General features: G+C 35.7%; 1 protein-coding gene across 3 annotated transcripts in view; it reads right to left on the minus strand.

Moving 5' to 3' along the window:
• Positions 1 to 12,459, minus strand: part of LOC122636595 (protein tiptop) — a 139,780-nt gene extending 127,321 nt beyond the window's left edge. For all 3 annotated transcript variants that reach the window (XM_043827974.1, XM_043827970.1, XM_043827972.1), the window contains exon 1: positions 12,180 to 12,459. In XM_043827974.1, the coding sequence (XP_043683909.1) occupies positions 12,180 to 12,219 (40 nt within the window). In that variant the 5' untranslated portion in view covers positions 12,220 to 12,459. The remainder of the gene's footprint in view (positions 1 to 12,179) is intronic.
• Positions 12,460 to 12,526: the final 67 nt, after the last annotated feature.

Below are 12,526 nucleotides of genomic sequence, written 5' to 3' on the forward strand. Positions count from 1 at the left end.
TTTTTCTTAACAGACTGTACAGGTACGTAAGTATTTACTTACTTACCTTCATATAAACGTGAAGAAAACTTGTTTAAATGGTGCCGTAGATAAAGATTTTGTAACAAGTTTCCCGGGAAGAAATCAAAGATGCAAGAGAACTAATTAATGCCAACTTATGTAAGCATCGATCCATCAAAGTCCCCTAGCTTCGAATAGTCAACGATACCCGATCATTTCGAAGTGATACAACGTGAGAGCGAGGAGTTATGTGCGTGTTCTTTCCAGAAAATCAGAAAGAGGCAGAAAAAGAGAGAGAGTGAGTAAGTGAGTGAGTAAGTAAGTAGAGAGACAGAGAGAGAGAGAGAGAGAGAGAGAGAGAGAGAGAAAGAGTGAAAGAAAAAGGGAGTGACGCCTTTGTAATAATTTATTGCCCATTAAAGACTTCAAGGCGCGTAGGTGTTAATCTATCGTTTTCCAACGTCTACGATTTTCTAAGGAAGCTCTTCTCGCTAAGCAAGAGGGGATTTACTTCGAGTCGATTTATCGTCGAAACAATGTTATAGACTTCTATGGAAACGGGCTATAGATACGGATTCATTCTAGAATGTTTTCTTAGTAATGTATACCCGACACGACGTTTCTCGTGCAGTCGAAGAGCGAAAAAGAGAAAGATAGAGAGAGATAGAGAAAGAGAGAAAGAGAGAGAGAGAGAAAAAGAGAGAGAAAGAGAAAGAGACGAATCTCTCGGTAAACATAAAACAACGGGACGGTGGGGATGCTGCTACGGATGCGCTTTGATGTGCTGCCATCACCAGTGAGCGTCTCCAACGGCTCCTTTATGGCAGCCATCGGGCATCTGTCATACAACCGTCTTTTCCTACGGCTAATTTATTAGGGCCGCTTAGAATATATATATATATATATATATATATATATATATATTGTATGTATGTATGTATGTATGTATGTATGATGTATGTGTGTATGTGTACGTATATGTATAACGGCATAAAGAAAGAAAGAAGGGAAAATCTGCCAAGAAACGATATAATAGTAACGCGTTTGTATGCACGATATAAATCGCAAGGGATGGATCCATACACTTCGTCGTTCTCAACTTGATTATGTAATAATAAGAAAGAATTTAAAAAAAAAGAATAAAAATAAAAAAAATAAAAAAAAAAACTTGAGAAGATAAAAAGAAATGTATTAAATGAAAATATAAACAGCAAACGTGACAACTTTTGCGTCGCGATCAAAAAATGATCGTCGATCTTACGCTTATCTACAGTTTAATCAGAGGTAATGTTAATTCGTATTGATTGATGCCTGGAATATAGTATGTCCAACGAGATGACTTGAAAATAAAAGAAAGAAAAAAAAATGATAAAAAAGAGTTATAAAAAAATATCTTCAAAAAAAAAAAATAAATAAATAAAGGAGAGAAAAAGAAGGAGAGAGAGAGAGAAAAAAAGGAAATAGAAAAAAATTGTGACGGATGGCACGGTAACGCGGCAAAGATAAAGTTCACGTTATGTAACTTTGACTTAGGATCTCTCGGTTGCGGATCCATAAAGTTTAGGATTTATGAGCGGAGTCGTTTCACGGGCTAGCGTAAATCGATTGACCAACATTGTAGATTTCTTTAAATTACTCTCGGTCATTACGTCCTTGGAACATAAGAAGAACAAACTTCTTTGACCGACGATCGGAAAGTAAGCAAGTCGATAGTAAATTCATTTATCTTACTTAGGCTTTAGCTACGAAGTCAAATGTATGTTGTCCGATGGAATACCATCGAAGCAAAAGGTTCCAAAGCGAAAATCAGGAAGATCTCCCGTAGAATCTCATTAATCTCGACCCGTTGCCTTTGGCGTGTTTACCCGTAAAGTAATATCGCGTGTAAATCACGATTACCGGAAGTAACGGAAGCCGATTAGAAAGCTGACTCGGTTGCATAGCGAGAGCGATCGCGGTACGGAAATGTAAGTATCGAACCGTTTCACGCATCGACGCTCCTTTGATGCGCGAGATGACTTTTATCATTATTTTATTTGCTCTCGTAAATGAGAAAAAGATACGTATATATAGTATATATTATACATACATACGTGTATATGTATAGACGTTAAATAGACCTATATGTACACGTATATAACATACATATAAAATAAACGTGTATATATAGGTTATATAACTATATAGAAAGAAGAATAAAATGTCACGCATTGGCACGATGGAAAATTGAAAAGATTCATGAATAATTTTACATGCCGCACGTCGTCGTAATTGTACGCTTTTCGTCGTTTCCGATGAACGATTTGGAAACTCGTCGAAAGCCTTTTGAGATAAATCACCGCTTTATTTCGAAGCGGGCGAGAGTGAGAAATTGATATTGGAATTAGCTGTACGCATTCGTACGAGTACGCTACCTACCTACCTACCTACCTACCTACCTATCTACCTACCTACCTACCTACCTACCTACCTGCCTACCTACCTACCCTTCTCGTTCGAAAAGTCAACGATTCGAGTCGATCGTAATTTTCTGTATGCATAGTGGGCATGGATAACGCTGAGAGAAGATCGCTCCGACAACGGATATAAACTCGCGGGCGAGAGATGTCGATCTGTGCATAAATCAGATCACGGTTATAATTAAATCGGGCGATAACCGATCGCGTACGAGAGCCATACGAATAACACACGGTGTACACGATCGACTTTCATATTATTAGAAGCCTTTCGTTCTCTCGTTCTAACCGTTAAGAAATCTCCGAAGGAGTATAATAAAGCTTTCTTGTAAGTTAACAGATACGCGATATCATTTATGGTCGATTCCTTGTACCTCGTAATGCATTACGATATTCGATTGTAATTGCTTTGTGTATAAACTAATATACAGATATATATAAATATATATATATATATGTATATATGCATATGTATGTATGTATGTATAAATATATATTCATAGATAAACATGCATATAAATAAATAGACATATAAGAAGGTTGGTAGGTAAGTCAAACAATTGTAATAATGTTGAATACATTGAAACTAAATCCTAACGGTGAAAGCGATATGTACCCACCGATAGGATAATAGCGAGTTGCCCGAGAAATAACCGAGTAAAAATGTGCACTGAGCTCTCCTCCTTAGAGTGCTTCGAAACGATCCAACCTCGGATAATCGTTCGTTCCTTGGCTCGTCACGAAAACTTCTGCGAGCGAAGGTCGCGCCCCTTTTTCATCGCGTTGAAGGATTTATGACGGCAAGAAGAAGGCAGTTCTCGGGGTTCTAAAAATGCGCACGGCATTGTTTGAGGTGAAAGTTTTGCGCAATGGGCGTCTCGCTCGCCATGGGTCGTCGTTCCTCCTCTAAGCCTCTTCTAAAGGGGGTTTTTAACCGCGACTTCGATCGCGGCTCTTCCCGTAGGAGAAAATTTCTCTTACGACCCGATGCAGGTACTCACCTATATATCTACCTCTCTCTTTCTCTCTCTCTCTCTCTCTCTCTCTCTCTCTCTCTCTCTCTCTCTCTCTATCTATCTATCTATCTCTGTCTCTATCTCTTTCTATCTCATATCTTTTCTTCCTCTTCGTCTCCCTTTAACGCGTCCATATTTACGGGAAACGTCGTTGCCTGGAAGATCGCCATAAAACTTTAACGGCACGTTTCGCAGGTACTCGTTTCTTCGTCCCAGGTAAACGCAACGGAAAAATCACGTCTCTTTTCTATCGTGAAACTGGAGCTATACGCGTGTGTCCCTCGAACATGGTCGTTCGTTTCGTCATCAGCGAGGAATTTTGTTTTTCCTTTCTTTTTCTCTTCCTCTCTCTCTCTCTCTCTCTCTCTCTCTCTCTCTTTCCTCTTTTTTTTTCTCGTCACACCAAGATATTATGATGCGTGTGCACAAATCACACGTTAAAATATATACTCCGTAACGCGTCGAATAAAAATAGATTCGTATCTAACGAATTTATGTCTTTCGTTCGCGTATCGCTCAGATTTCGAAATCTTTCTATATCCGTGTTTAACTTCGAGAACTACGTGAATTTTTTCGTTTATCCCTCTCTCTCTCTCTCTCTCTCTCTCTCTCTCTCTCTCTCTCTCTCTCTCTCTCTCTCTCTCTCTCCCCGTGTCTCCCTTCGTCCTATACCCGCGATCGTTCTCCTATTAACGGATAACAATAATAATTGGCCAAGATCGATATTAAGATATACTTACTAAAAAATATTTTACGGATTATTTATAAGCAGTCGATAATAGACCCACTACACGCTTAAAGCGAGTTTGATAGACTCGCTAATGTGATTCTTAATGATTGGATAAATTTGAATGGACATCGTTAAGTTTTGCTTTCCGCGTATCTATCTGCGGAAAGATGGTAATTTAATGGCTTCTTAGACTGTTTCGTTTAACGTACGAAAATAAGATACGTCCCTATACAAAGGTTCAATGTTTCGATACATTATTTATGAAATCGGTTCGAAACTTAACTCGTGAATGCGGCAACAAAGTAAGTAGGTAGGTAAGTTTTACTGCTGCATAAATAATAACGTATACAACTGTGTTCGCAATAGTTATCAAATTAATAAGAACTAAATGTCGTTGAAATCAAACATAAATAAATACGTTCTTGTGTAACGTTACGAATATTAAACCGTTACATAGAAATTTTTTTCGGATCGATCATAATTTTATGATCGAGAAAAGAGTATATAGTATATAAATAGGTTGGAAACATCCAATTGGAAAAATTTGTCGCGAACAACGACGACGACGATGCCGATGACGATGACGACGAAGACGATGAAAAAGATCAAAAAGGAGAATGGGAATTTCGTTGAAAACTCGACGTCTCCTCATAAAAAGTTCACGATCGAAACGTAAATGCGACCAAACGATGGCCGTTTTTAGATCTCTCAAATTTAATTACCGTCGATGCAGAACACTTTTTTTTGGCACGGACGAGGCCGGCCGTATCCGAAAATCGATTTGTCCTATCTTAGAACGACCAGACGACAATTTAAATATAATCGAAAACCCGCGTCGTCGATATTCTCGTTGCATTCGACGTTTCTAGATAGATATATCTAAGCAAAAGATGTAAAATCTTTAGAGCGTCGACTGTCATCGTATTTCCGTTTGGTTATCGTACTTTTGTTCTTCTTGTCTCGAGCGAATTCAACGATACGAATTTGACTCTTTTTACTTTTACTAGTTATACCTAGTACCTACTCACTCATCAACAATCCTTTCGTCGCTTCAAGAACGTCCGTGATTCTCTCTACTTCGCGTTGAGTCCGAAAATATCCGCGGGCAGCTACGAGACCGTCGTACTTAAGTATGTTCGTTTCGAACCGAGCCAAGCCGAGTCTCTAGTCTCGGAGTCTCGAGTTTGAACGACCGGAGATGCGCCTGCGCCGTCTACACCGACTCCTACGACGTACTTTATGAATGAAGTCAACGCGTCGCGAGCCGCGAAAAGACGAGCCCGGGACTCTTCTACATCAGAACTCTCCGCTAACCGACTCGATTTTCTCATTTGACTCTCTTTATCTTTCCCTTTCACTCTCGCTTTTCTCGCGTTGAGAAAATAATCGTCCGCACGGTGATGAATTAAATATCGTTGCCATATAAACTTGTAGGAAGGGAAAACGGCGACGTTTTAAACGACGTATGTATCTCCTTTCATCTTGAAATATTTTTCAGAATTAAGCGAAAAGATTCACTTTACGTAATGTGACGAAAAACTGAGAGAGAGAGAGAGAGAGAGAGAGAGAGAGAGAGAGATGTCTACGTACATACAGATTGATTATAAATTAAGGGCTCAATGAATATCTCATTTATTGAAAGTAATAGAAAAAAATATATACATGAACAAAAAAGTTTCATGATTTTGTGAATAAAATATTTTATAAGTATCTAATAAAATAAATGACTTCCTGTTAAACCAGAAATTTCATAATGTTTAATTTTTCTTACGAAGGAACCAATATTTTTTAATTAGTTAATTAGATATCTTAATCGATTAAACGCGTTAAAAAAAAAATTATTAAGCAAATATAAATCTAAAGTTAATAATTATCGAGATATTAGCATATATAATATCTTTTAAATATAAATCATCTTAAAATGTAATGACAAAATAAAAAACATCATACAATCAGTTTAGTTACTAACTCGTTAATGCTATTACGTAATTGAAAAGAAAAATATTACAATTAATTTATTTCATTCGATAAATATTCCAAGTGTCTACTATTTTCTTATATTTACAATCAATGTCTTGTAATCATTCTTCTTCATATACTTTGTAACATTTTAGATTTTATTTGATTAGCGGCGTTTATAACTTCCGCTTGTAGTTCTTATAAATTTTCATTTCTCTAAGGTTAGTTAGATTAGTCACTAAGATTAGTAGATAGCTTACTTCACGCGTTAATATCTCATTCATTATTTACTTTAAGTCTATACTCGTAATTTTTTCTTTTTTATACGATTAATCGATTAAAAGATATAATTAATTTAAAAAATACATGACGTTGTATAAGAAGAACTAAAAATTATTAAATTTCCTATTTAACTAGAAATGTTCCTATTTCATAATCTTAAAATATTTTACATATCATTTAACTGACTTTGAATTTCCAATTACAAGTTATATATATATATATATATATATAGACACATATATGCACAGAGAAACACATACATCCGTACATTTTCCACGAGAATCAATTTCCACTTTCATTGAAGAAAACATGACGTTTGAAAATTCAAATAAAAATGTAAATTGTCGACATACAAAGCTAATATATTTACGATCTTTCTTTCTTTCTTTCTTTCTTTCTTTCTTTTTTTGTGAAAACAAAATTTATATCACAATGAATATTATCTATAAAAGGTATAAAATTTTTGTTTATTCGATGACTCAGAATAGATTACTCTCTTATCAGAGATTTTTGCTTAACTCTTGAGCTCGGTAAGTATACCCGTTTAAACCATTTTAAGACGACGGTATGTGAAGATGCACCTACGCTGCACCTGTTGCGTAGGATTCGAATTTTGCGGTGGATGCCGTAAATCCGTCTCCAAGCACGCGATTAATGCACCTTTCGCAAGCATACCTATGTATGACGCGTTTTATTAGTGGCATGTAGTGACGTCGATCGTGCCATGTTCACAATTTTTCACCAAATTCCAGTTCCCCGACGACACCTACGTACACGGGGAAATAAAACGCGTTTTTAACGGTGATAATCGATCGTTCAATATTTGTAAACGTCCTTCAACGTTCTAGATGTTCTAAATAAATAAGACCAAAGGTCGATTTCTGTAAGGTGCGTTACTCGATTTCATTGGTAGTAATTAATATTTATTAACGATTAAGATTTTTAAGAAAATATAAATAAGTAGAAATTAGAAAATTAAGTGATCGAGTCCTTTAAGATTAAAAAAAAAAAAAGAAAGAAAGAAAGGAGAAACAGAATAAAATTATCATACAGACAGATATTTTAATGGAATTACATGATTATGAGAATACATTGGTTTCGATAACTAACGACCTTAGATTTCAAAACGAGTTTATCGCAATTTTTCTATTAGTTAGTCTACTTGGATATACGAAACGATTAATTATATGACGAGTGCATTAGCGTATCTAAAGTTTTATACATTTTCACTTGTTCTCGTATATTCGTTTATATATATCAAAGAGATGATAGTCGATCTAGTACTACTATACCGTTATAGCCTAATAAATCTTACCTATTTATTAAATCTTTTACTTTAATCTAAAGAATTCCTTATTTAGTCATTCAGCAGCCTGTTTCTTATTTTTTTTTTTTTCTTTCTTTCTTTTATCGAATGACCTAATCGTAGAAGTTCCTTCTAATAAAACATTCCATAGACTTAACATCATAAAAAGGTTCTTCCTATTAATTTGTACGTTTCTTTTTCCATTAAATTAGTAAAAAAAAAAAAAACTCTTCCTAATTTTTCCTTCTTTTCGATATCTATCTACAACCTACGATAAACTATAAATAACGATAAAAACCCAACGATTTCAATTCAGTTATTATCAACAACATATACACGACTAATAAACTTCTATACTTTCTTTTTTCAGAGTTCTCTTTCCTTTTTTTTCTTTATCCATATTTCTTCTTCCTTTTATTTGAATCTACGACTACAACGATAAGAAAAAGAACCGTCATCGATAGAATTAAGTATGTACTTACATGCGCATGGATGAATATGTATCTAAGTACTTATGTATATATCTATATTGGCTTTTCGCACATAAAGTGCGTTATCGATGGAAATAGAGAGACAAAGATGAAGAGAATCGATCGAAGGAAATTGGTGATAGTTCGTCGTTAAAATATTGCTAATTAGTTCTCTTCGATGCAGTTCGAAACGGCTGAGCAACGATACCTACCTACCTACCTACCTACCTACCTACCTACCTACCTACCTATCTACCTAAGTACTTACTTGAGAGATCGATCCGAACGAATCGATGTTTTGCGAGATCCTTTCGAGAAGAGAACATCATAAATCGAAGCGGAGAAATTAACCACGGTCGGCTCGCACTTCGCTTTTATCCGCAGGCTGCAGGCCATATTTTGTTATTTTCTTAAGCCTCGCAAACCACACGTCTACTTTCGCTGATGACTTTATCCTTTCGCACGGATAGAAACTTTGTGTATCACCAGTTATCTTATAACATTAATTTAAACGGTTTCAATATTTCTAAGTTTCTCGAGATTGAAACGACCGCGAAAGATACCAAACGATGCATCTTTACTCGCGTCGTGTCACCATAATATCTACCGTGATATATTCGTTTTCACTTTTGCGATAATATACTTTAACTTTTTCACATTGTATTCTCAATTCGACGTTTCAAATGAAACGACTGTAATACCGTAAATCGTAAAGAAATATGTAACTTTTTTTAGATTGGACAAAATTTCCTGGAACGTTGATTGGACACGGAGATGTTAGTGTACTATATGAAATATGTCCAGGATTTAAAAAAAAAAAAAAAAGAGGAAGAAAAGAAATACAATTTTGTTTGAATTACAATAAAAAATATGTAACGACGAATACAAAAATATAAAAAAAAATACATCAGAAATACGAATATATTTTTACAGATCGTTTTGTCTTATGTATGCAACCTATATATTAAAATCCATTAATTATAGAGCATTCGTTCGAAAATATTTACAATCGTAATAAAATAATGAGTTTTAAGACATAATGGTAAGGACGTTCCTCGTAATTATAATAAGACATATATATTTAATGGTTTTATATATATATATATATATATATATATATATATATATTAATTCGATTTAAAATCGATCGGTTTTGATAATATCTACATGGTATTTGTGAAACAAACGAGCTTACAGATTTTATACTTTTTATCGTTTTGCTCAAAAACGAAATATTACGCAAAATTTTCTATGCTTATATAAAAAAATTCAAAATGCTTTGTCCAGTTTGAAAAACAATTTATTCGATTTGAAAAATGTCCGAATATTTTTCTAACACATTGTAAATAGGTAAATAAGTAAGTAACTACATACCTACGTAGGTTTTACAATCTGACAAACAATCCCGTTTATAACTACGGCTTTTAAAGTTACGTGTACTATACCTATATATTTCTGTTATGAGAACATAAAGATCACCTAAGAAATCAACGATGCATCGCCTTGGCCCACATATCATTTTACTTTTGGATTTATAGCATTCGTATATGAGATTCGTTCCACTTCAAATGCATCAAAATCCGAATCGGAAATTCACGATTTCCTTTCTTTTGATTTCGATATCATATTCTATATCCTGCACGTAAGTAAGTAGTACCTACGTCTTGTATTTTCATCAGTCGATATACGCAAATTTGCTTCGTAAATTTAAACGGGTTAATAAAACATTCACATCTTTCTTTTTTTTCTCTGTTTCTTTTTTCTCTAAAAAAAAAGGCTGAAAAATAGAGACTAGCGACGTGAAATAAATACTGAAAATTCGTTCGAAAAAAAAAAAAAAACAGGAATATAGACAATAAGAAGAACGAAATATTTTCCCTATCGAACATCATGCGATTGCTTTCAAGATGGCGTCTGGATTGCGGCCTTTACTAGTCAATTCATATCAGTTTCACGCGTTTCTTACGCGTTAAAAGAGAAAAGACAACGTGATGAGTATACTGTTCGAATTTATGTTCACCGCGAAGGGAATCGTACGCGTGCGCGTATGAGACAAAGAGAGAGAGAGAAAGAAAGAGAGAGAGAGAGAGAGAGAGAGAGGGAGAGAGAGAGAGAGAGAGAGAGAGAGACAGATAGACAAGCAAAGATTTATCGGTGCTTGGCCAAGTTTTGGTAGGGCAAGTTGAGTGAATTGTAAATGTTTCCGGCAGAGAACTTCACCAAGATGGCGTCCTCCGTTGGGGGCGAGTTTGTTTACGCCTCATGGCTCCCCACGTGGGAAAAGCAGCATGGCGCGCGTTACGGCCTTCGGATCCTCTTCTTCCCCTGTTCTTCTTTCCGACGCTTGCCACCCTTCGATCGACTCGTCAAATTTCAACTCTAGTAAAAGTCGAATCGTTGTCGAGACGGATATCAAATATCGATTCTCATATCGCTGATCAGACGTGGAACGTTTGAAAATTATTTTTTTGTATATAGGTATATATGAACGGAGAGTATAAAGGTACGTATAAAGCTTAGAAAACGTACGCAGGTAAACGTGCGAGCGTGCCTTTATATAGAAGTCTTTCGTTTGTTTGAGGTAGGTTGTAAATGTTTTGAAGAGAGAGAAAGAAAAAGAGAGAGAGAGAGAGAGAGAGAGGAAGATAGAAAAAGAGACACGTCACCAAAGAAGGGAGATGGAGGATAAAGGGAAAGGGGGGGAGTGGGAAGCGAATGCGTGAGCGAACGGACAATAATTCGACGATGTTTTTTGTAAGCATTTACGTAATTAACCTCTTCGGCCACAGTTTGTCCTCCATAAAGGACATTGACTTTCTAATTTGTACTTCTTCGTTGTCTAACATCGACAGGAGAAACATTGTACTACGTAAGTAAGTACTTACGTATTTACTTACAAGGCTCTCGTGTAGGCGCAATGGCATTAACGATCAAATACATACATAAATACTCAAGTATGTTGATCGCGCTTCGATCGAAGAACGAGAAAACGATCACGATATCGATCGTCGGATCTATGCACAGGGAAAATAATATAGACGATATGTATTTATATATGAGTTTAGGTTTTTCTTTTCGTTTGAAAGTGATTCAATTGTTGCTAGGTATTTACTTAGGTATGTATATACGTATGTGTGTATGTATGTATATATATATATGTATTATTTCGGATTCGCGCGTTCTTAGAAAACAATTTACAAACAAAACCTTGCGTTAACTCGATCAGAGATAAAAGACAAAACTACTTATAAATGTTCGCGGAAAGTCAGTCGTAATTGTTACCTTTAACATAACACTTCCAAGAACTTTAAAAAAAAAAAGATGTTGATAGGGTCGACGATGCTAGGAACGAACGAACGAACGAACGAACGAACGAACGAACGAACGAGCCAGCACGACCTTAACCGATTACACGCAAAATAATAGCACGTGGCTTGCCGACGCTACGCGCTGCTTTACGGCGCACTTTCGCATGGTCAAAGGAAGAAACGTTGGATATACATAATATTCGATATACATACATCTACGATCATCTTTTACAAAAAAGAAATAAAAGAGAGAGACAAAAATAATGACGAGGGTGTTGGGAGGTGAGAAGGAAGAAAAAATTCTTAGGACAATTCGTTCGATCAACGTTTTTCGTGATGAGCCGAACTAAACGAAAACCTTTAACGAAATCTCGAACGAACGTGTGTGTATACGTGTATACATATACATATACATACATATGTATATATATATATATATATATATATATATATACACACATACATAACACAGAGAGATGAATTGGAAGAGAAGTGGTGGGAGAGGAGACGTAGAAAGATCTTTGAAGAAATTAAATTAGGTTTATAAAAATTCGTTCGAAAGATAAAGCGAACACAAAGAAGAAAGAAGAGAGACGAAGAAGGCAAAGGGATATTATTTTTTTTTTGGTTTTTTTTTTCATAAGAAACTTACATTTCATTCGTTGCGGTGCGTGCTGTTTCCTTCGGGGCATCTGCGTCCTTCGGGGTTGCTCGATTATCCCTGTGGCCTCCAGCTCTTCTCTCCTTAGCCTCCGACGATTTGGTCCCGAAAAAAGAACGCTTCGCCCGCACACCGAGAAAAATCGTGGCAAACGAACAAACGCGGGAAACCAGAGGCGACAGTCTGCCACTTTTTCTTTCTCTTTCTTTTTCTATCCCTCTCTCTCTCTCTCTCTCTCTCTCTCTTTCTCTCTTTCTCTCTCTATCTATCTATCTATCTTTCTATTTATATATCTATCTATCTATCTATCTATCTATCTATCTATCTATCTATCTATC

This window comes from Vespula pensylvanica, chromosome 22, assembly GCF_014466175.1.
Source record: "Vespula pensylvanica isolate Volc-1 chromosome 22, ASM1446617v1, whole genome shotgun sequence".
NCBI classification, from domain to species: Eukaryota; Metazoa; Arthropoda; class Insecta; order Hymenoptera; family Vespidae; genus Vespula; species Vespula pensylvanica.